Here is a 25,991-nt window from a genome sequence, read left to right as displayed (position 1 = left end):
CAGAGAAAGAACTGTGGAGTTTGAACAAAAACCAAAGACTATTACCTTTAATTTTTTTTTAAATTATCTTATTATGTAATTTTGCTATCTTTTATACTTTATTTTTCTTCCTTGAGGATATGATTTCTCCCTCATCACATTCAACTTAGATCAATGAACACCACGGAAACAATGTAAAGACTAACAGAATACCTCCGGTGTGGGGGGAGCAAAATTAGGGGGAAAAATTGTAAAATTCAAAATAAATAAAATCTTTCTTAAAAAATGTACAGAAGGGGAAAAAGCATAAGAAAACTAGAAAGATAAGAAAGTCTCAAGTTATGACAAGTCCAACAATAGAAAAATATAAAATCTATATGATCTTGGAGTTAATAGGGAGCCCTTGGAACTCCTTCAGCAAGGAGGTGACAGGGACAAATGTAACTGCTACCACTGATCATCTATATGACCTTAACCAAACCAACTACCTCTTTGGGCCTCAGTTTCCTCTCCATTAAACTAGATCATCTCAAAAACTCCTTCCAGTTCTGACATCCTCAGATTCTAGGAAATCACTCACAGGTACAGAGAGTAAGCTCAGGTGATGCTACTTTAATTGGGACAAAATGAGATTTTGGCAATAGCTTATGAAATTTTTCTTAGCCCAAAATTTATTGAACTAAACTATCAGGGAAGGAAAAAAGGGACCAAAAGACTAATGACCTAATAAACTGGCCATTGTAGGAGAATTTAATAAGTGTTCTTGATTAAAGGGCATTAATCCACCCTGAATTAAATAACATTTAAGGCTGGTGTTTTTCTTCTTAGCTTTCTTGAGCTAAGCCAATCCATTTTTGACATGTGGGTAGGTGGCAAAGTCTCCTGGAATAGGAGAGTGGAAGGGGGGATCAGTCATTCTCACCCATCACTTAAACTTAGAAGACTTCCAGAGCTGTGATGGGGGAGGTGAAGAGAAAGGGGAACAAAGTTTAGGACAGTGTTACATCTGCTTACAGGATTTAATTTAATTCAATTCTCCAAGATTCTTAAAGGTTTACTATAATATCTTAATTTCTGGGGATTAAAGAACAAAAATAAGACAGTCCCTGCCTTCAAGGAGTTTACATTCTGCTGTGTATGGTTAAGTAAATACAAATTTGAGGTAAATGAAGAGTTGAGCATAAAATTCCATCTTGTGTGACATGGGTAAGTTTCTTTGCCCTAACACCTGAATAAGGCCAACAGTTACATAGGATATAGAGTATGTTATTATTTCACTTCCTCCAGCATCATCAGGAACCTTTCCAGAAATCCAGCCTATACTTACAATCCACTCATTGCTTCTGGTTCAGTCTTCCAGGGTCAAATAGAGCAAATTCAATGCCTCTTTAATAAGGCAACCTGTCAGATACTTGAAGGTAGTTATCCTCTATCTCCACCCAAACATTAATTTAAAAAGAAATTGATTGAGGGCGGCTTAGGTGGCGCAGTGGGTAGAGCACTGGCCCTGGAGTCAGGAGTCCCTGAGTTCAAATCTGGCCTCAGACACTTAATAATGACCTAGCTGTGTGACCTTGGGCAAGCCGCTTAACCCCACTTGCCTTGCAAAAAACTAAAAAAAAATATTGATTGATATATTTTGTTTTCCCCTATTTTTTCTCTTGTACCCCACTCAGAAAGACTTCCTTTATTTATTAAAAAAAAATTTATAAAAAAAAAGAGTAAAAAGCTTACACAAAACTAAAGCAACAGTTGGGAAATGTGACATTATATGTGATGTTACACACCAATGGGCTTCCCATTTCAGTAAAGAAGTGTCTTCTAATATGCCCCCTAAGAATCTTAATCCATAAACCTCACTAAGATCAGAGCAATGATTTCCAGCCTGAATAGCCGTGATCCCTCCATCCAAAAAAAAAATTTCTCCAGTAGTCTCAAAAAAAGGTCCAAAAGTATTGGAGTTTACCCAGTTTTAAAAGTCAATATGTCTTATGGCACTCTTAGGAAAATGGGCTTAGCATAAAGTAGGTTCTCATCAAATGAGTGGCTTTAACAAATGAATGAATGTTGCCTTGGCCTGTGGTCCAGAGGATAAGGAATTATTGAAACTCTCAAGAAAAAGAACAGTTGAATCATGGGAAATAGTTATCCTGGTAGAAAACTAATTATGAATTATAAATCACTTAGAAACTGCTTATATCTGAAGTTCTTGTGCCAAAATCCTCTAGAACTAAAAAAGAAAAGTAGTCGTTCTCTTTTCCTAACCATCACAGCTTGTAGAGGCTGGGGCATTCACTATTTGATTGGCTTTCCATTCCTAGATATTTTCTCTTCTGCCTATTGAAGGTCCACTTTGTAAACTTTTTAAGTCTCACAGGTGATGAAGCTATAATAATTTCCCCAAATGACTAGAATCTTGGGATTGAAAGGAAACTCAAAGGCCACCCATTCCAGACCATAACTGACCAAGCATTCTATCTAAATCATATACCACAAGAAGTAATTTAGTCTTTGTCTGAAGATCCTGAAGGAAAGATTCTCTACTAATACTAAGGATGGCCCATGCATCTGCAGACTGGGAGGGTAATGGAAAGGAAGAGAGGATTCGCCATCAGTGCTCTTTCCACCATACCACAGAAACTTCTCACTGATGGTTATCACTACTAGAAATACCTATTAATAGGATAAATATGATGTCTCTACTATTTGACAACCCTTCAAATACTTGAAGGCATCTATTATGATCCCCCCAAGTATCTTTAAAAATAAGCATGGATATATTTTGCTTTATATTGCCTAATTTTCTCCTACCCACTCTCCCAGATAGTCATCCTTTATGGATATTTTTTTGTAAAGAGAAAAGAAAAAGAAGAAAAAATTCCACATAACTAAATAATACATTGAAATAACATTATGAGCAATGATACATACCTATGGTCCTCCCCTTCTCACCTCTGCAAAGGAATGGACAGTTTCTTCTAATATCTACCCCCACCCAACTTTTTACATAGATATAGACAGATGTGTCAGAGACACATGGACTCAAGATCAGGAAAGAGGATTTGAAACCGTCACTGAGGGATAAAGAGATGCCTCTCCCTTCCAACCCATTCTGCTATACTGCTGACTCGGGGAGACACTCCCTTTCGTCCAGGATTAGCAACAGAGGTCAGGACATCCTAAGAAAGAGGACTGGTCTAGAAATAGAAAAAATGGCTACCTGCACTCCATGAATCAAGGAATGTTGGGAAGAAGCTTGACAGCAAAATTAAAGAACCTGGAATAATGTCATTAGAGATGGCCAAATTTTCTTACTTTCCTTTTTATTTCTTTGAACAGTGAAAACTCAGTCTTTTATTCCTTGACAAAATTCAAAGAGAGGATTATATGTTAAGCTCGTGGCCAGTTAATACCATCTTCTATGGAGCTCTGTAGTTAAAAATCTATAATCTTATGGTCTTTAGGAGGAGGATTTGTAACTATGGTCATAAGTGATAAAGGTCCAAGGAGGCAGTATAGAATAACTGGGGAAAAGAACAAGATTTGGGGTCAGATTAGGTTTGATTTCTGACTGCTTTTTATAAGCTCTGGGGTAAATCACTCAACCTGTTATTTGTTCTCTCCATATCTTAGATAAATCACTTAAGTATCTCTGGGTCTCAGGTTATTCCTCTGTAAAATAAAGGAATTGAATATCACTTTCATAATTCTTTCTAGTTCTAAATCTATTATGCAGCTAGAAACAGATGATGGAGACAGAGACAGAGAGAGAGAGAGGGATACATACACACATATATACAGAGATATATAGATACATAGTTTATAGATATACATACATGATAAATAGTTGCATCAATTCATAGATTAGATAGATGCATAGATACCTATGTAAATAGGTAAATAGATAGATAGATAGACAGATAGATGATAGATAGATTGATACATTGATAGATACCTAGTTAGAAACACGGATGAATGGATGGATGGATGGATATATATGATAAAGAGATAGAAAGACAGAGACAGACAGACAGACAGACAGACAGAAAGAAAGAAAGAAAGAAAGAAAGAAAGAAAGAAAGAAAGAGATTTGTACCTGTGCATACATACATATGGATGTTGATATAGATATAGATATGGACATGAGAAATTGTTTTGCTTGAATATGAATATGTGTTTCAAAAGATTTTTTCCCCTTTAAATTGGAGGAGGAAGAAAAATAAATAAATTCTTGTTAAAAGAAAAACAAAATAAATCTCAATGCCAAGATGAGCTCCATGAGCTTCAGGAGCACAAGAGACAGGTCACAAATATTCAAGGCACAGGCATATGTCCAGGAGCAGACAAATGATTCCTCTTCCCTCCCAGACTCATCTTTAAATTTTTGTGATATGGATCAGAACCCACTGTGTATGGAGCATCTGGGTCAGGCCCATGGGAAATTTGTCTTATGAAAACATCAGACTTTGTTCACCAGCAACATGCTTGTTGATAAACTGCTTGAGAACCTAAGAAGAAAAATGAGGTTGGATCCATTCATTTTTTTGTCGATGAGACATGACTATTGTGTCAGCAGGGCTTTCAAAGATTCACAAAATGAAGAGAAATGTGTGTGTTCTGCTTTAAAAGATTTCATGGTAATAACAAAGTCCCATATAGTATTTCCTGGATGAAATAATGGAGATTTTTGCTGTCACCATTTTGAGGAGTGAAGCATTTTATTTTCTTTGTCAATTAGTGTATCCTAGTGCCACCAACAGGCACTACATGGAAACATAATGTTAATTTTTGCTGGAAATATTTTTACCTTATAAGCACCTATCATTTACTGGGGGGCGAGGGGCGACTCCCTCTTGGTGTGCTCACATTCATATGAAACTACAATCAATAGCTCCTTTACAAAGTCTGTGATGAAAAAAATCCCAATCCCTCTGTACGCTCCCCTGCTCAGCATCCCTCACTCTCCTTCCCTCACCCTCCATTCCATTAACCTGCTGCCTGGTTCACTTAGCCATCCCATCCCCATCTCCATTCTTTTGAACAAACAAATTCCTTCCCAAATCCCACAGCTGGAATGCATGTCTTCCTCTTCTCCACCTCACAAGGTAGCCCAGCAGATGTCTCCCATTCTTGGCCTTCATGATGATGAATGATAACATGCATCACTTGCCTCTATTCCTTCATAGAAATGTCCCCCCATGTCGAGGATGCATTCCCTCCTCACATTCATCTTGTAGCATTTCTAGTTTCTCTCAAAGCACAATCCAGATGCTGCTTCCTACACGAGACCTTCCTCGATTCTTTTTTTTTTGTTTGTTTTTTTGCAAGGCAATGGGGTTAAGTGGCTTGCCCAAGGCTACACAGCTAGGTCATTATTATTGTCTAAGGCTGGATTTGAACTCAGGTACTCCTGACTCCAGGGCCAGTGCTCTATCCACTGCACCACCTAGATGCCCCTCCTTGATTCTTCCTGCTGTCAACCCTCTTTTGCTTTTGAAATGCCATTGTATTACCTTGCATATATTTTACATGTAGTATCCCTCCAATGGAGTGGAAATTCCTCAAGGCCAGAAATTGTTTCTTTTTTATCTTTGTATCAGAAGTATACAAAATAATAGCTTGTACATAGTAGGTGCTTATGATCTGCTTTGAAATTTTGACTCATTCAGTTCTGGGCACTACATCTGAGGAGGATGACAAGCGGAAGAATGGTCAGAGGAGAGTGACCAGAACCATAGGTTCATACAACTGGAACTGGAAGGAACCTCAGAAGCCAACTAATCTAACAACTATTTTACAGATGAGGAAATTGAGGCTGTGGGAGGGAGATTAAATGACTTATTTAAGGTCATATATGTAGAAAGGGTCAAAGATGAGATTTGAACCCATCTTAAAGAAACCTTAGAAGTTATCTAGTCCATGTTCCTTAAAATAATTAGCAGTATCTATCTGAAACCATCAACAAGCATTATATTCAGGCTAGAGGCATTCCCAATAAGATCAGGGGTGAAACAAGGGTGCCCATTATCACCATTACTATTCAATATTGTATTAGAAATGTTAGCATCAGCAATTAAAGAAGAAAAAGAAATTGAAGGAATTAGAATTGGGAAGGAAGAGACAAAACTCTCATTCTTTGCAGATGACATGATGGTCTACCTAGAGAATCCCAAGAAATCATCTAAAAAACTACTGGAAACAATTAGCAATTTTAGCAAAGTTGCAGGTTATAAAATAAACCCTCATAAATCCTCAACTTTTCTATATATGTCTAGCAAGAAACAGCAGGAAGAGCTAGAAAGAGAAATTCCATTCAAAGTAACCTCAGATAAGATAAAATACTTGGGAGTCTATTTGCCAAGACAGACTCAGAATCTTTTTGAAAACAATTATAAAACACTTCTCACACAAATTAAATCAGATTTAAATAACTGGGCAAATATCAACTGCTCATGGATAGGTAGAGCTAATATAATAAAAATGACAATTCTACCAAAACTAAACTATCTGTTTGGTGCCCTACCAATCAAAATTCCAAAAAATTACTTTAATGGGTTAGAAAAAATAGTAAGTAAATTCATATGGAGAAATAAAAAGTCAAGAATTGCCAGGAGCTTAATGAAAAAAAAGTGTAAAAGAAGGTGGCTTAGCCCTACCTGATCTAAGATTATATTATAAAGCATCAGTCATCAAAACTGTTTGGTATTGGCTAAGAAACAGAGTGGTGGACCAGTGGAATAGACTAGGTGTAAAAGCAGGAGATGATTACAGTAATCTGTTGTTTGATAAACCCAAAAAGTCCAGCCATTGGGATAAAAACTCCTTCTTTGATAAAAACTGCTGGGATAATTGGAAGTTAGTACAGAAGAAACTTAGAATAGACCAACACCTTTACCATAAGATCCAAATGGTTACAGGACTTAGACATAAAAAACAATACTATAAGCAAATTAGAAGATCAAGGACTAGTTTACCTGTCAGATCCATGGAAAGGGGAGCAGTTTATGACTAAGGAAGAGTTGGAGAACATCACCAAAAACCAATTAGATGATTTCGATTACATTAAATTAAAAAGCTTTTGCACAGATAAAACCAATGTAACCAAGATCAAAAGAAATGTAGTAAATTGGGAAACAATCTTTACAACTATTGATTCTGACAAAGGACTCATTTCTAAAATATACAGAGAACTGAGTTATATTTTTAAAACAAAAAGCCATTCCCCAATTGACAAATGGTCAAAGGATATGCAAAGGCAATTTACAGATGAGGAGATCAAAGTAATCCATAGCCATATGAAAAAATGCTCTAAATCATTAATTATTAGAGAAACGCAAATTAAAGCTTCTCCGAGGTACCACCTCACACCTCTCAGATTGGCCAGTATGACCAGGAAGGATAATGATCATTGTTGGAAGGGTTGTGGGAAATCTGGGACACTATTACACTGTTGGTGGAACTGTGAACTCATCCAACCCTTCTGGAGAGCTATTTGGAACTACACCCATAGGGCAATAAAAATGTGCATACCCTTTGACCCAGCAATACCACTATTGGGTCTATACCCTGAAGAGATGAAGAAAAAGGGTAAAAACATTACTTGTACAAAAATATTTATAGCAGCCCTGTTTGTGGTGGCAAAGAATTGGAAATCAAGTAAATGTCCTTCAATTGGGAAATGGCTTAGCAAACTGTGGTATATGTATGTCAATGGAACACTATTGTTCTATTAGAAACCAGGAGGGATGGGATTTCAGGGAAGCCTGGAGGGATTTGCATGAACTGATGCTGAGGGAGATGAGCAGAACCAGAACAACACTGTACACCCTAACAGCAACATGGGAGCAATGATCAACCTTGAAGGACTCGCTCATTCCATCAGTGCAACAATTGGGAGCAATTTTGGGCTGTCTGCAAAGGAGAGTGCCATCTGTATCCAGATAAGGAGCTGTGGAGTTTGAACAAAGACCAAGGACTATTCCCCCTTTAATTTAGGAAAAAACAGATATCTTATTATCTGATCTTGTTACCTCTTAGACTTCTGTACTTTAAAGATATGATTTCTCTCTCATCACACCCAATTTGGATCAATGTACAACGTGAGTTGTACACAGAGTGCTCTCCGTGGGGGGGGGGGGGGGGAGCAAGATTGGGGGGAAAATTGTAAAGCCAGATAATATCTTTAATAAAAATTAATTAAAAAAATTAACTAGTCCAAACCAGATCTGGTTCCCAAAGTTCATTATACTTTGTACTCTACTACACTGTCTCCTATTCATTCTGTAAGCTCCATGAGATCATAAACTATATATTATGTCCCTGTGTAATTAATAATAGCAATAATCAGGGGCGGCTAGGTGGCACAGTAGATAGAGCACTGGCCCTGGAGTCAGGAAGACCTGAGTTTAAATCCGGCCTGAGACATTTAATAATTATCTAGCTGTGTGGCCTTGGGCAAGCCACTTAACCCCCATTTCCTTGCCTTGCAAAAAAAATAGCAATAATCATGAGTAATGAAAATAAGTCATCCATCTAAAAAGTCTTTGATGTTGACAAGTCCATTCCAGCTTTAAATCCTCTGACTTCAAAGCCAGTGCTCTATCTATTGTACCATGATTCATCATGCCAAATAAGGATCATTTGAAGGAAAAAAAGAAAATTTAATTAGAAGAAAGGAAGATGTAGAACAGCTCTAAGTGGTTGCATATCTACAGCTCAGGTGTAAGCTGTAAGGCAGGACTATAAGTAGTCTATAGAAGTTATCAAGAGGCAGATTTGAGAGTGATATAAAGAAAAACTTCCTAATAATTGGAACTCTTGAGAAGCAGAGTGGGCTGCCTCAAGGGAACTCACTGGAATTCCTCAAACAACAGCTGTATAGCTTACTTTGGATGAGGTAGATGTGCAAAAATGATCCTGGGAGTCCTAATAGGAAGCTACCTGGAAGCCTAGGATTCCTAACCTTTTTCTGTTCAGTCATTTTTCATTAAATCCAACTCTTAATGACCCCATTTGGGGATTTCCTGGGAAATTACTGGAGTGATTTGCCATTTCCTTCTCTAGCTCATTCTACAGATGAGGAAAGTAAGGCAAACAAGGTCAAGTAACTTGTCTATAGAGTCACACCGGTAGTACTTGAGACCAAATTTGAACTCAGGAAGAGAAGTCTTTATAATTCGAAGCCCATTTTGCCATCTAGCTGTCCCCAGGATTCCTAGCTTAAGTTTCAGTAAAATTAATTCCCATCCTGAGACTCAACCATATCCACAGTCTGTTTCCTTGGGCATGGACCTTAGCCAGTTTAAGCATCCATTTTCTTATCTGTGAAATAGGATTGATAATAGCATGACCTACTTCACAGGGCTGTTGTGTGAGATTATGTTCTTTGCAAACACTCAAGAATTACTCAAATAGCAGTGATTTTTAAAAAAACTCTTGATCTGAGGCCATGCACTACAGTTATTTCTGTTGACATGCTAAGTCAACACTAAACTTAGAAAACCCAAAAAAAATGTTGGTTGCTCTCCCATGACCCCCTCCCCATTTAAGCATTAAAAATCTAAATTAGCATCAACTCCTCCTACTATATCTTTAAATTCAAAAGGGAGCTCCCACTGAACTGAAATTGTAAAAGTTTGGTTATTTCAGGATCTTGGTCTGTTTTGTATTATTTTAATAGAAAATAAATATCCTTTGTTCATTTTTAACTAATCTTCTTTCACTAAGTCACTGAGCATCTTACCTTTCTATTCAGGTCTTTGATGGAATCACTGACATTTCTCTAGATATGTTGATGTAAGGAGAAATGCAGCCAGAGGGCTCAGAACCAATCAGCACAGGGCTAGAGACTGGCAGAAATTAGGCCAAGATTAAAATAAATCACTGGAGTCCATTTTTTTAAGTTGAAAAATAGAACCCATAGCTCTGGGAGACACTGTCCTTCCTGAGGACAAAGACTTCTCATCACCATTAGATCATTGAAAAGTTACTATCCATGAAGAGCCATAAAAAAGACTGAGGTCCCTTGGATACCTGTTGAGGGTGTTTCTGGGAACTTTATATTTATAAATGATAACTAGAAAACTATGTGGTTAATCATCTCGCCTAGGTTTTCTCCCAAGTTTTACTATTCAAGAATCCATTTACCAGGGGGCAGCTAGGTGGTGCAGTGGATAGAGCACCAGCCCTGGAGTCTGGAGGACCTGAGTTCAAATCTGATCTCAGACACTTAGTAATTACCTAGCTGTGTGACCTTAGGCAAGTCACTTAAACCCAATTCCTTAAATAAATAAACATTTTTTTAAAAGAATCCATTTACCATAAAAGATCCCCTGTTGTTTGTGTGTTCCAGACCTAATTTTTTGAACTGCATGATTATTCTAGGTGTGGAAATTCCCTCCCCCAAGTGAGTACACTGGAGCCTGGAGAAGTTAAATGATTTGCCAATGGTTACTCAGATAATATGTGTCAGAACTGAGACTTGAACCGAGGACTTCCTTGTTCTCATGCTGGCCTGCTATCACCAAACTATCTCTCTACCAAAGGTTCAGTCATCCCCAGCTCCGTCTTATCACTAGACCCAGATGGCTCTGGAGGAGACTGGTGACTTTGCACAGCCCTCCCTCATTTAAATCCAATTCACTTGCAAGTCATAGCATTGACTTCCTGGTGTCGTAGTCCTCTTCAAGAACAAAGGACAATAGGGGCGACTAGGTGGCATAGTGGATAAAGCGCCAGCCCTGGGGTCAGGAGGACCTAGTTGTGTGGCCTTGGCAAGCCACTTAACCCGAAAGGACAAACAACAGCAATGGATACAACAGAAAGAATGGAATCCTGGAACTTAAAACTGGAAGGGACTTTGTAACCCTCAAGGAGGTTTGTGAACATGAGACATTGTTGTTTTATTATTATTATCATTTATTGTAAAAGATCTTTCAGATATGCTCCCTGACTACAGAGTTTACCAGATGTGCATTAGGCAACATACTGTTGTTCCTCAGTCATATCCTCTGTCTTTGTAAAGATATAAATCCCTTCCATGGAGTTTTCTTGTCAAAAATATTCGTGTGGTTTTTCTATTTTCTTCTCCAGTGAAGGGCGTACAGAAGCAAAGTGACTTGTCCAGGATCACACAGTCAATAACCATCTCGGACTAGATTTGAACTCAGGTCTTTCCTAACTCCAGACCTAACACTCCATTCACTGAATCATCTGGCTGTAGCAAAATGGAAGAAGTGCTGTGCTATGGGAATCAGATTCGATCTAAAGGAGACGGCTTCTAAAGGTGGTACAGCAGTCTGGGAGGGGAGAGAACCTGAATTCAAATTGGACCTCAGACACTGACTTCATGCAACCCCCAGCAAGTTACTTAACCTTGATTGTCTCAGTTTCCACCTCTGTAAAATGAGCTGGAGAAGGCAATGGCAAAGTATTCCAAGTCTCTCTGCCAATAAAATCCCAAAAGGAGTCACCACATGTTAGACACCACTGAAATGACTGAAGAACAAGAAGACAAATTCTAAAGCTCTGAGCCTAAAGAGATTGTTGGGAGGGGAATGCAAGAAGTTAACTGAAAATATCAAATGCACAGTTACTCCCTGAGGAGTGTAGACCACAGTCAGTAGGAGGGGCTGCAGTCCTCAGTGGTTCACAATGATCCACAGAAGGAGGACTCTTACTGAGTTCTGGGGATGGATTGCATTTGTTCAGGCTTCAGCACCTGCTTATGACCTCTAAGATAAAATACAAACACCTCTCCTTGCTATGATACAATATGATTCCGCTCAGACTTTTTAGTCTGATTTCATATCATCCTCCCACAGTCAGGCCTTTCCATAGCCTATGCCCCATGTCTGGAACATCTTCCTTCATAATTTCTGCTTCTTGGACTTTGCTCAAAGGCAGTCTCTTATATGAGCCACTTCCCAATCTCCCAACCCCCAGACCTTAGCACTATCTATAAACCTATCCAGTCCTAGTCAAAATTATTTTGAATATACTCTGGATTTGGTATGTACTAATCTGTGTTTATATGTGGATTGCTAAGTCCAGGTCCATTTAATTTTTCTCTTTGTAACCATAGGACCTGGCAATTAATAGGTATTTATTGAATTAGATTAAAAGAAAAGAAATAAAAATATTCCTATAAACTAACTACTGGGGGGGGAGAACCCACGGAGTGTTGGGATGGGGGGTAAATTCTATTGGCTGGTAGGTTGAGACTAGATTCAAAGTTCTAAGGTGGTGTGGCATGTCATAAAAAGCTTTCAGATCACAGATTTTTTATCATCATTTGATCCCTCAATAAACTTTGTGCAGAGTCATGAAAAGGATGGGGACCCCTGGATGCCAGAGGAAGATGGTTCTGGGAACCCAGACTCATAAATGATGAAGTCAAAAGAAGGCAACAGGCTTGACTTTTAGTCCTGCTGTTAATAACTAGTTCTCTGACCAGGTTCAAGTCACCTACTGCATGTGGACCTCCCCTTCTTCATTTGTAAAATAAAGGGGCTGGATCAGATATGGGAGACCCTACTGCATTTAACATGCTTTCATTCTTTCTGCCTTTCCATTTCTACCTTTTTTTTAGAAAAGTCTCTCAAATTCCAGAAAAGTGCTGTGGTCCAGAAGGACTCTTCAATATCAATAGCTCATTTTCCTCCAAATGATCCTCTAAGGTAAGTTAGGGCACAGATTGCTACCTCTTTTTTACAAATGAGGGACCTGCTGATCAAAGTGGTTGAGTGATTTACCACAGGTCTGCCAGTTAGAACATTTTAGAGCTGATAATAAAACCTAAGTTTCTGACTCCAAATTCTGTAACATTGGTGCGACCTCTTCAGTTAATAGAGGGGCAAAAAGACTCTTGTATGGAAAAAGGATATAGAATAATTCTATTTTTTTCCAGCAGGCAGAGCCAGGGCCAAAGGATAAAAGCTAAAGGAAGATGGATCATATTTTAATAGAAGAAAGAATATTGGATGAATTAGAGGAAAAACTGACTGGGAAGACTTGTGAAGAGCTGAGTTCCCTGTGATTAGAAGTATTCAAATCAAAGCCAGATGACTTTCACTTGGAAGGAAGTCCTACATGGAACAATAGGATTCATTAGATAATGCCTCGAGCATCTCAGATATAATGACAACCTGTCCGGTGCTTCCGTTGGTAAGTCATTGGACGTTAAGGAAAGATGTCATGGTACTTTTCCATAGTTGGAGCTGTAACTTGGAATTTTCATTCCCAAAAGGAGGAAGAATGAAGGCGCCCTCAGTTGAGGGTGTTGACTTAGCATAGTTGACCTTATAAGGCAAAGGCAGAAACCCAGGACTTACAAGGTTTGTAAGGTTACTACTGGTGAAGAGGCCAGTGGGGAGTAGGGAACAGGGTGACACGGGAGAGGAAATCACCTCAATACAACCAAAAAAGCCAGGAGTTTTTTAAATTTGTAATCTCTAAAATAAGCACCCTAGGGCAAAGGTCCATTCATCTCACTCTAGTGAAAGTTCTATTTATGTGAAGACTTAACTATCAAAGAACCTGATGTAAGCTTTTGCCACTCAACTCTGGGAAGAAACAGAGTCCTTTACCTCCTTACATTTTTTAAACTATTGATACATGTATTCAATTTTCTTATTTTTATTTTTTCCCTGATTAGTCTTAGCTAGAAATAAAACTAAGTCACCATGGAAACCCTATATTCTACACTAGCATAGCAGAATGTGCCCTCCATGTCTTAAAATGAATTGAGCCCATTTAGGAGATAACTTGTCTCATCAAGTTCAAGTTCTCATTGGGAAAAAGTCCATGTTTAGGTCTCAGCATGGAAGAGGTAAATAGGTAAATGCTGTCATGAATCACAGAGGATATTTTTATCTTTTTTTCTCCAGAGTGATACTAGCTTAGATGTGTTCTATGCAGGTGACTGAAGTGTTTGCTCTCTTCATCATTTCCTTATGTATCTATGTCTGTATATATATATATATATATATATATATATATATATATATATATATATATGTGTGTGTGTGTGTGTGTGTATACATACATATATATACACATAAAATATACATGTTGGCCTAGGTGGTCCCTTTTGTGGATGGATGGGGCTTTTGGTGTTCACTTGTGTCCGATGCTTCATATCACCATTTGGGGTTTTCTTGCCAGGACACTGAAGTGGTTTGCCATTTCTTCCAACAAATTTTACAAATGGAAACTGTGGCAATCAAGGTGAAGTGATTTGCCCAGGGTCACCCAGTTAATAAGTGTGTGAGGCCGAATTTGAACTCAGGGAGATGTTTTACTAATAATAGGTTCAATGCTCTATCCACTACACTCTCTACTATTCATCATCTAATAGATGGGGCTTGATGACCACTAAGTCCCTTATACCTCTGAAATTCTATGGAATCTCTAACATCTTCAAGAATTCATTTAGGGCAGGCAGATGGTGCAATGGATAGGGCACTGATCCTAGAGTCAGGAGGCCCTAAATTCAAATCCACCTCAGACATTTAATAATCACCAACTGTGTGACCTTGGGCAAATCACTTTTGCCTTGCAAAATCAAACAAACAAAAAGAATTTGTTTATTTAAATTTCATCACAAACTTTTGAAAAAAATACATGAAACTTTCAAGAAATGGAAAAAGGATGGAAGAAAAAAAATGGCATTGATAACCTTATAGCTAATTGGATTCAAGCTTCAAGTCTCTACTCTCCAGTTCATTCTCCACATAGCTTCCACCATTACTGGACTAAAGTCATGTTGCACCTCTGCTCAAGAATCTCCATGGCTCCCCATTTTCTTAAAACAAAATATAAAATCTTTAAGATTTGTTAGATATGTGACACCTTTTCACAATTCAAAGTTGCAGCCCCAATGGTCATTTTCTTCTTCCTTGAACTCCATTTCATCTGCCACCTATGTGTCTTTGTAAAGCCTGTCCCCCATGACTGCCATGCACTCTGGTTGTTACTTCAGACTCAGGAATTACAAGCATCCTTACAGACCCAGCTCCTGAGTATTTTATTTTGAGAAGTCTTTGTTCTCCCTGGGGGTTAGTGTCCTTTCTCTTTTTCTCCCTGATGAATCATCTTTTATTTATTTAATTGTGCTTGTACTCCAAACTCAGAGGGCATAGTGGCATAGACATTGTCATATACATTCACTATATGGTTTGTTTTAACCGATTTTTTAAATTATAGAGGATGGCAACATATGGGGGTAGGAAGGAAGGAAGCGCCTATCTTCAGAAATGTGAAAGATATAAATTTGTAGCTATAATTGATATCCTATTTCTTACTTTTTCAATGGAGGAGGAAAGGCAGGAGGAAGAGAGAAATCTGAAACTCAAAATTTATTAAAAAATGGTAAAACATGTTTAATATAATTGGGTGAAATAACAAAAATATATTTTTAAAAGTGAGAATGACAAAAACAAAAAGCATCAGTAAAACTTATTTTAAAATAAAATAGCTAAATGTTTATTTAATTGAAATGAATAACTATGGGGAGTCAGATAGAAAAATGCTCCCAAAAGGGAGCTAGGGGGCATGAAATTCCATGCCAGCAATTTTAATAAAGGAACTCATTCACTTGACAAGGAGCAATAAAAGAAAATCGGATGATCGCTGGCTATGCTTTGATCCACATTCATTTAAACTTAAATAAAGGTAGTAAGAATTCAGAATTGTCTTTTAAGATAAAATTTCCAAAAATCTCTGTGGAAATTTCTTCCCTTTGCAATTTTTCCCCCTAGTTCATACTTTTCCACCCCCTAAATCAAGTGGATATTGGTGGAAAGGTGGAATTTTTAAAAAATTCCTTGGAAGGTCAAGGAGACTCATAGTCTTGGAGACACAGAATTTCAGAGATAGAAGGGGCTATGCAGTCAGTTTTATTTTTCCTTTCACCAAATGCTTGGGGGAGGGGAGGCACATAATTCTCACTATAGCCTATGAACTTGGTACCCTGTAATTTCTGAGCCTCAACTTTCTCATCTGTAAAATTGGGGTAATGATACCTTTACAGCACCAACTTCTCAGAATTATTATGAGGAAAATGCCTTTCTTAAAGAACCACAGAAATAATCTTTTAATGTGTTCTTTCAAACTCCATTGATTTTTCTTCCAAGGGAATATGCCTCCATTCAAAATATGAGAGGTGACTAATGATTTCTATAGTGAATAATCTCCTCCTTCCATGAACAGCATAGAGAAGCTTCTTCACTTACCCAGGTTGAATGCTGACTAGCCTCCTCTCAGGAGAGGACCATTAATCAGTCAAGGAACTTCAGAACTAATCCTGGGAAGTCACTTTCCTTGCCTTGCCTCAGTTTCCCTGTCTTTAAATTGGGAATAACCCCTTTTCTATCTTCTTTGGAGACCTGTAACTGTTCAGGGATGGTCATGAGTTGCATATTTCAAGTTTGGGAATGTGAGATAGTAATGAATCCATGAATAACCTCAGTCTGAGATGAGACTTTGTCCTCATCTCCTGTCATATGTAAAGTGGGGGGTCATCCCAGGGATCATGCTCAGAGTTGCCATTTCTGGTTCCAGGAGATGACTACATGACCACATATGATGTCTGGAATTCCCTTGTTATACATGGGTGAAGAGATTATACTGTTAGATGATGAAGATTCCTTTATTGGCTATGGATCATAAGGGATTGATGATTCATTATGTACAAAAAAGAAGAGCCCACTACCTCACCTCCTTCTTCCTTTCTGCCTAAGAATCAAGGCACAATTCTTTTTAGATGCTTCCTCAGAGTTGGGTGGAAGAAAGAAAGCCAAGTACATGAGTTCATGTCATCAAAAGCATGTCCTGCCTTGGCCAAATTTTTTTTAATTTTAATTAAAGACTAGGTTTAAAAGTCTATCTCATTATGTTTCTTTTTTCCCAATCTTTGGCAAATGAATCCTAATTCTGAGATGGACATATCCAGGCTTGGAAGCAGCCTTGTCAGTTTGAGAGTTCTCAAATTCCTGGAGCCATATTGATTTCAAAGATGTTTCTATGGGAGGCACAATGTACAGAGCTGGCCTTGGAGTTGGAAAAAGCTGGGTTTTAGCTTAGCCACGTTCTGATGATATAACCCGGGCAAGTCATTTAACCTGCCAACATTAAGTTGGAGAAACAATTAAGTTGTAGAAAAGGTTCAGATCTTCACTGGAAAAGGAAGTTTCTCACCAGGAAGGGGCTTTCTCCAATGATGAAATCACCCATCAATATTCCCTATTGATTCAAGGTGCTTCTGTAATATATTTAGTTTCATCCTATAAGATGGAAGCTCCTCAAGGGCAGGAATGATTTCAATTTTGCCTTTGTATCCCAAGAGACTGGCTCAATGCTTCCAATACAGTAACGGCTTGCTGATCATTCACTGAATGATCATGGATCTGGAAATTCCAAAGTTCGAGAACTGGAAAGGATGTTAGAGGTCACCTAGTCCAATATCCACATTTCACAGATGAAGAAACTGAGGCCAAGAGAAGGGTTGGGATTCTTCCCTCAAACTTTCTGATTCTAAGTTCAAGGATCATTACTTTTCTGGTACCACTGCAGAAGTTATTACAGTCAACCCCTTGTTAAATGTCTAAAAATGAAAACTCAATTTATTTCCAAGACTGTGGTAACGTGAAATACCAATGAGAATGTACTTTGTTGTAGACAAGGATGACTAAAGCAAGTCTTCTTGCCAATTTAAATTAAATCCATTTTATTCCCAATACTCCAAGCCCGTCATCTCCAATATTTCCCTCTTAACTTCCTGACAGACACCAGAAAAGATAATTTTTTCTATCCATGACTGGCAGGAAGATCTTTGAGCCAAGACCTTAATAATTATCATTATAAATATCGCATTTGTATGGTGGTTTGAGGCTGAAAAAGTGTTTTACATATTATCAGATTTGATCTTCACAATATCCCTATGAGGTAGGTGCCATGATTTGCCCCAGTTGACAGGTGAAGAAATTGAGGCTGGGAGTGGTTAAGTGACTTTCCCATGATCAAATGGCTAGTTTCTGAGGCCTTTCTGACTCCACATCCAGTGTGTTAACTACCCTCCCTTCTACCTACTTTGCTTCTCTAGACACTAAAGCCTCCAAATTCTCACACACCCAATCCATTGATTCCTCTTCTCATCAAAATGTCTAGGTGGAACAGTGGATAGAGCACCGGCCCTGGAGTCAGGAGGACCTGAGTTCAAATCCAGCCTCAGACACTTAATAATGACCTAGCTGTGTCCTTGGGCAAGCCACTTAACCCCATTTGCCTTGCAAAAACCTAAAAACAAAAAAAAAAAGAAAACTCAGGGAAGTGAAAGAGAACCAATAGATGGGACTATCTCCCCACTGAATTGAACCTCATCCTTACTCAACCCTTTCTGGTGTTGCCAAAAGCAAATTTTTGTCATATCATTTTTTTTCCTATGTTGCCAGAATCAAAGAAGCTGGATTCCATATTTTTAAATGTAAGATCATAGAACTATAAATAAGCAACTTTGGGAATTCCCTCTGAAATTATGAGAAGTTGAGGCTAAAGGGAAGACTAGCCTACTATGGACATGTTATCATCCAAGACATGCTTCAATTGAGACTATGGAGGAAAAAAAGCTAGTAATGAGGAAAAGAAGGAAGGAGAGGGAAAGAGAAGAAGAAAAGGAAGAAAGGAAGAAGGAGAAGGAGAAAGAAGGAAAGAGACAAGGGGAAAAAGGGAAAATCTCCATCTTCCAAATCAACCTCAATGAGATACACACTTACTATTTGAAAGAAAAGTGATTCTCAATGGGAAAAGGGGGAATTGGGGAGTGGATCACAAATGGGAAGTAATGGCTGGGCTGAGACAGAGTGATGGTCTAGTCTCCAGTCTCAGGGTAATCTGGTAATTATTTTTTTTCAGATCAGAAAGAGTTACCACCTTTCCTGAATGTCTCTGAGTTGCCTTATAAAAATGGAATTAATCAATCATTAGCAAGTTTGTAATTAGTACAACAGTGATGAAATCAAAGTGGACCTGCAAATATTAAAAAAAATGTCTTTTGTCATTTTTGTTAAACACTTTATAATCATGCTTTGGATCATGAAAAGCCTGGTTCTGGGTCTCCTTGCCCTCGACCAAGGCTGCATCTTTTTAGCATCTGACCCTTCTTTCCTTCTGCTGACACTGCTGTATTTCACTGTCAGAGAGGCTCTTCATGCCAGCCCTGGATAGAGTTGTAATTCTGGCTGCTGTAAAATGTTTTCATGGCCCAGGTCTCTTCTACAAAGAACAATAGGGTCAACAGGGCACACCATGTTCCTTCCACCCAGGGTAATAGGAAAAGGACTGCCCTGCTAGCCCCACATGAAAGAGAATGTGCTCACTCTCCTTAATCATTAATAGCATAAATGATGACCTCAATGGTTAGAAAATGAACTCTCATTCATCTTGAGCCGCCATGATAAAATCTCCCATCATTTCAAAGAGGCCTTGTCTAACATCTAAAAGACCCTGTTAGCCATTAGAACAAACAACATGATTAATACCTCAAAGAAAACATTAAGACACATGGGAGGTCTCTCACAGTGCCAGGAAATGCTAGATTCCCCCACTGTGATGTTGGTTAAGTCATTCTAGTGAAATGCCGCAAAGAAACTCAAGAGTTCAATTTTGGTTCTGCTGCTGAAGTCTGACCCCTGTCACTTTGGGTAGGTCCTTGACCTCTGGAATCTCAGTTTCCATTTTTGTAAAATAAGGGGGTTGGACTATATGAGCACTAAGTACCTTCAAACTCCAAAATCTCAGCTCCTAAAAGGGTTCTAGCAGTCAGTGAGTCAAAACCCCTCATTTTACAGATAAATAAACTGAGGCCCAGGAATAAACTTGCTCAATGTCACAGTCACTAAGTTTCTGAGCTTGGTTGCAGATCTGGATCCTCTAAATTCAAATCCAAAGTCCAGCAATCTTATTTTACAGATGAAGAAACTGAATCTGGAGAGACTTGTCTAAAATCACAAAGACACGTCACACACACACACACACACACACACACGTGCATGCGTACCAGCCTTAAAGTCTGATAGACTTATAAAGTACAAATCAAATTAACTCCAATCTGGTTCTGACAAAACCCAATGGCTTAGCCCTAGATATACCCACAGATGGTTTTGGTTTTTATTTTTTTTAAATTTATTTTATTTTCATTTCACAGAACAACACAAAGCATGTGTTATTTATTCAGATGATTTTGAAATAGCCTTTGTATGACCCTGTATGAGACAGAAAGAAAATTCTGTAGGACTAGTGTGGGACAAGAGAGGAATCTGAATTTTGGATCAAATGAAATTATGCAAAGATCCTAGCACACAGTAGTTGCTGATTGTCCACTCTCTCTCCCCTTTTAATGATCCTGGAATCCTAGACTGAGCTGGATGGAACCTTAGACTTTAGTTCCTCTTTCCACAGATGTGGAAACTGAGGTCAACTTCTCGGACCTCGCCCAAGTCTTCTTGCTCCAACTCTAACTTCTCTTCCTTTTCCCTTTCCTTTTTAAGTTTCTACCAAGTGGTTCTACATGGCCCAGGTTGTTCATGGCAAGTCCCAGTGGGAGTAGATTGATATCATAATGAAGAGGTACCTGTAAGGCATTCCCGTTTCCACCTGGACCGTCTCCTGTAATGAGAGCCCATGGACCCTTAAAAACTTCTCCAGATGTTTCCGTTCCACAGCACCACTGCTCCTGCCAGGCCCCCTGGATGCTGGAGGTCGCACTTGGGGTCCAACAAGAAGGCGTTTGCCCTTCAAAGCTGAGTCACTGGATTTCATCAGCCCCATCCTGGGACTGGGGATATCTGTGCAGGCTGGCTTGTACAGATGCATCCTCCTAAGTCTGTAGTCCAAGGCAGCTGTGAGGATACCTTCCGAGCTTCAGCTCTGTGGATGACGAGGACTTGGCCCTGGGGGACTAAGTTATCTCCTAGGTCTCTGTGTGTTCCCAAAGGAAGCCAGTTTGTGGCCATTAGGTTCCCATCAGTGCCTCTCATTGCTTCCCCTGCCAACTCCCCCAGTCCCCTGGCAGACATCGTGGGAATATTCCACAATGCCATACCCTCTTGGTTGTGGGCATGGCTTCAGACGTCAACCTTCACTGGACCCTGGCAGGTCCAACAGCTTCCTAATTTCCCTGTGGTCAATTTGAAGCAACAGTAGCTATAGCTTGGCTCTCTTGGAGAGTGGATTGAACTTTCTTTCCCATGTCTTTCTATTTAGGTAAAAGGAAACATTGTTATAGGCTCTTGGCCAAAGTCCCCATTCCCATCAGAATGATTGAAGACTTTGTTTTTCTACAGAGAGTTTTTTCTAAATCATCGACTATTCGGATCCCTTTTTAAAAGTTATAGCCCCACCTAGGTGCCGGATGTCTGCAAGGCTGACTTTTGTCCAGTGAATGGAAATCTCTATCAGGGATCTGTTAAAATTCAAAGGCAATTGCTCCCACCAAAGACCTAGTCCTACCTAGCTTGCTGTTCTCATCTCTCATTCTGTTCTGTTCTCTATCTCTCTATTTCTCATTCTCTCAGAACCTTTATGTGACAATTACTTTGAAAGTCATGGTTAATTGATTATCAATTGATTAAATCCTTCTCTCTAATCAATCTGGTTATGTTTGGGACCTAGAAGATGGAAGGTTTAGAAAGAACTGGATTCAAATCCTGCCTCTGACACTGATTCTATATAACCGTGCTTCAGTCCCTTAAGTTTTAGACACAGTTTCCTCATCTGTAAAATGGGGACATTAATACTTCTGCTATCCACCTCAATAGGTCATTATGAGACTTAAATGGGACAACGAATGCAAAGTACTTTACGAACTTTAAAACTATTTAATATCAGTCATGATCACTTTCCTACCTCATTGTCTTCGGCCTTCCCCTTTTAAAATGCCATTCAGCTCATGAAGTCTCTTGACCAGTCCTTCAAGGCCAAGTTCATATCTCATCCTTCCTCTGAAGTCATCTCTAACTATCCAGTTCCAAAGCATCAATCCCTCCAGGCTCTGAACTTCTCTGACAGTTTTTGTATTTTTTCCTCTTGTCTTTTTTGCTGTCCTTTCTTGTATTCTTTGATATTTTTAATATTAAAATAATAAAAATAATAATGACATCTATACATATTTTTATATTCGTACAGCATGTGCATTATCTCAATTGGGCTTCACAACCATCTGGGGAGTTAAAGAATACAAGTAGTCCTGCCATTTTGGAGAAGAAACCTAGACTCAGAAATGTGGTGGCTCGTCCGTCTCCAAGCTAACAATGTTCAAATGTGGAATTTGAACCCAAGTCTTCCTGATACTATGTCTCAGACTCTAATGACTGAACCCTTGGGTCCTAGACCTCCCAATAGGATTTGACATTGTTGACCATCATCTCCTCCTATCTCCCTCCAGTGTCTGGGTTTCTGTGACATTGCTCTCTCCTAGTGTTTCTCCTAGCTCTCTGTCTGCTCCTTCTCAGTCTCCTTAGCTTCATCTTCATTAATGTGAACCCTGCTGATACCCCTTTGGGTATACCCCAAGGGCTCTGTCCTGGGCCCTTTTCCCTCTGTCTTCCTCAGTCCAACCAAATTCAGTTATTAACTCTAAATGATGGCACCAAGCATGTTCAGATCCAGTCTTTCCCCAAATATCTATCATTCATTTTGAACTCGATGACTCAAAGTCACCAAGTTCAGCTTTTCTAAAAGAAAACTCAAAATCTTTCCCTTAAAAGATATCCATCTCTGAACTTTAACACATAAGCCTTCTAGTCACCCATATTCACATCTTTTAAGGCTCTTCACTCTCCCCATCAATCATGTGCCCATCTCCATGACCCATCCATTGCCAAGGTTTGGCTCCTTTTTGCACATTTGTTTGCATGTTTTCTCCCACACTAGACTGTAAAAGCTCCTAGAACTGAAATGCGTCTATTTGCATTCCCAGTGCTTCCCATAGTGCCCAGCATATGATAGGTGTTTATGTTTATTCATTGGACATTGACTCCCCTTTGCCTCTGGTTGGTTCAGGTTGTCCCAGTAGAACCCACTCATTTAGCAGGTCCATCATCTGGCATCTCACCATCCTTCTATGCCCAGCTAGCATCTTGCCTCCTCTCTATAAAGTCTTCACTGACCAGTTCTGATGGGAGCAACTGGGTAGGACAGTGGATTGAGGCTAAGTGCAAAGCCAAGAAGATCTGAATTCAAATCCTGCCTCTGCCACTTACCAGATGTGTGATCCTGAACAAGTCACTTAATGTGTGTTTGTCTCATTTTCCTCCACTGTAAAATAGTGACTTCCTCCCAGATTTTTGATGAAGATAAAAGTGAGATCTTTGCAGAGTGCCCTACAAATATTATTTTTAAATGTTATTTTTTAAAACAATGTATTTTAATTGAGAAGATGGAATGTATTTTTATGTCCAAAGTCTGCACATAATAACCTCTTAATTGATGTTCACTTGACTGGATTAAATTGAATTGAATCTGACAGTATGGAGTTTCCTCTGAGAATCCACCTTGGGCTTTGGTACATGTGATAGGTCTTTAATCCCCAATAGGTCATTATAAAATGGTTGTCCCCACTGGGAAGGGAGAGTCTCTATGTGAGTTGGAACAGTGAGGGGACACAAGAACAGACTCTTTTGATCTGTTTTTTTTTCCACAAACAGCAGAGGCTGGTGGTAAAACTCTGAGAACCAGTTCTGGGAAGAGGAGGAGATTTGAAGCTTGGTCCAATGTTACCTCTGTAGTCATCACTGAATCAATGAACAGTGATTAAGCATCTACTATGTGCCTGTCACCTTGCTAAGAACTGAAAATACAAAAAGAGGGGAGGGGAAGGATCAAAAGACAGTCCCAGCCCCCAAGGAGCCCACAGTTTAATGGGGGAGACATCATACAAACATATACCAACAAGCTGATGGTGGTAGTAGTGGACCTTCATTCTCAAAGAAGACCATGACCTCAGGGAGGTGATGCCATGACAAGCACATGAGTTGGATTGGAGTGAGGTGTTAGATTGGAGTGTTAAGTCCCCAGCCTCACTTTCTCCTCCAAAGGCATTTGGATTCACAGGTCAGACACAAGTCAGGATGACTGGAGATGGTCCTGGATGTGAGACAGAGTTAATGTCACACAGCTAGTAAGTGGCAAGTATCTGAGGCTGGATTTGAACTCAGAGCCTTCTGACTCCAGGGGCTGGAGCTTTCACTATACCACCTAGCTCCCCAACAAACAAGCTACCAACAGGATAAACAGAAGGCAGGTGCTGAAATTCAGAAGGGTCAGGAAAGACTCCTTCATGTGGAAGGCGGGACTTGAGGAAGCCAGGAGGTCAGTATTCAGAGCACAGGAGGGAGTTCATTCCAGGCTGGGTGGGGCAGCCAGAGAGAAGGCCCAGAGCCAAGGAAGGAACAATATTATTCTTCTCACCTAAGTCACACACTCTTCTCCCCTGTGTCTCTGACCTTCAGGCTTCCTCTTCCACAGGTTTATCTGAGATTCAGGAACCAAGACCAAAGAGAGAAGGGTGAGAGCCAAGAACAGTCCATTGAGTCAAGTCCAGGGGCTCAGGAGTCCCGGGCCTGGAGAGAGGGTCAGCAAGGACACCAAGGAGTCTCAGAAACCTAATCTTGACTCTGTCAAAGGAAAAATCATATGGTAACTAGTAGAGAGTAAATGAAATAAATTTTCAGGCTTTAGGTCTAGACATAAGGTCTCCCCCCGCCTGGGAGATTATTATTTTTGAAGAATTCCAAATAAGACAGCCGTTCACTTTTCAAAGTCCTCAACCCAAACTTTTTGTACATAGTGGGCAGTCTTCTGGGCCCAGAAGGCTTCAGAGGCAGCTCTTGAACTCAGGGCTCTCTGTTTACTACTTCATGCTTCCCTTCATATTGTATGTACAAGAATATATGAGTGTGTATGTAAGTATGTAAATGGACGAGTCTGTGAATGTGCATGTGAGAATGTTCCAGGTAAGGAATTGACTAGGGGTCTCACAGTGAGTAACTATAAGAGGTTGATTTTGAACTCAGGGCTCCCTGACTCCAAGGCTGATTCTCTATCCACTCCTCCACACCACACCACCTCTCTCTATCCCAGTGACTGGAAATGAAAATAGTCCAGTTCCTCTGGCTCAAAGAGGCTAAAGGAAACCACAGGACACAATGAGAGGAAGATCTGAGTCCACTGCTTGGGGAATCTCGAGCAATGGAGATGATAAAGCACCCATCTCCCAGGGTTGCTATGAGGATCAAATTAGAAAATATATTAAGTACTTGCTGCTGCTGCTGCTACTACTACTTCTACAAGTAGCAGCAGCAGCAGCAGCAGCAGCAGTAGTAGTAATAGCAACAGTAGCACTAGTAGTAGTAGTAGTAATAGCAGCAGTAGCAGTAGTAGTAGTAGTAGTAGTAGTAGTAGTAATAGTGGTAGTGGTAGTGGCAGTGGTGGTATGATGGTGGTGGACATAGTAGTAGTGATAGTAGTGGTGGTGGTGGTAGTAGTGGTAGTAGCAGTGGTAGTAGTAGTAGTAGTAATATTTGTGGTAGTAATCCTCGTAGCAGTGGTAGTAGAGAGATAAGCCATGTACATACATAACTACAAAACAGATGTTAACTGGCATGTACATTGAAGTCCTCCAACATAGAACCATGAGAAGCTGGAGGAAGGAGTGCTCATCTCTACCAAGGGAAGCTTTCCCAAGTGGCACATGAACTGGGCCTTGAAGGATGGGAAGAATCCATGCCAGTGATAGAGGCAAGGGAAGGGCAGCAGCATTCACCAAAGTCACCAGAGGAAGGAGAGAGCAGCTTGAGATCATTCAATCATTCAATCAACAGACATTTATTAAACCTCTACTGGATGCCAGACACTGTGTAAAGTGCTTAAGTTCAGTTTCTCTAGAGCAGAGAATGAATGGGGAGCAGGCTGGCATAAGTGCAGAAAGGTAGCTTCTCCACAAATGTCACAGGGCTCAG

General features: G+C 39.6%; 1 protein-coding gene across 2 annotated transcripts in view; it reads right to left on the bottom strand.

Moving 5' to 3' along the window:
* Positions 1–25,991, bottom strand: part of KCNAB1 (potassium voltage-gated channel subfamily A regulatory beta subunit 1) — a 490,100-nt gene that overhangs the window by 419,045 nt on the left and 45,064 nt on the right. Inside the window, exon 1 of one of the 2 annotated variants that reach the window (XM_074190800.1) lies at positions 20,606–21,240. The exons of the other annotated variant lie outside the window; for it this stretch is intronic. Within the exon in view, the coding sequence (XP_074046901.1) occupies positions 20,606–20,847 (242 nt within the window). The 5' untranslated portion in view covers positions 20,848–21,240. Of the gene's footprint in view, positions 1–20,605; positions 21,241–25,991 lie in introns of those variants that run through there. 2 annotated transcript variants of the gene reach the window in all.

This window comes from Macrotis lagotis, chromosome 6 (genome assembly GCF_037893015.1).
Source record: "Macrotis lagotis isolate mMagLag1 chromosome 6, bilby.v1.9.chrom.fasta, whole genome shotgun sequence".
Lineage (NCBI taxonomy): Eukaryota > Metazoa > Chordata > Mammalia > Peramelemorphia > Peramelidae > Macrotis > Macrotis lagotis.
This window is presented reverse-complemented; position numbering and strand designations above follow the sequence as displayed.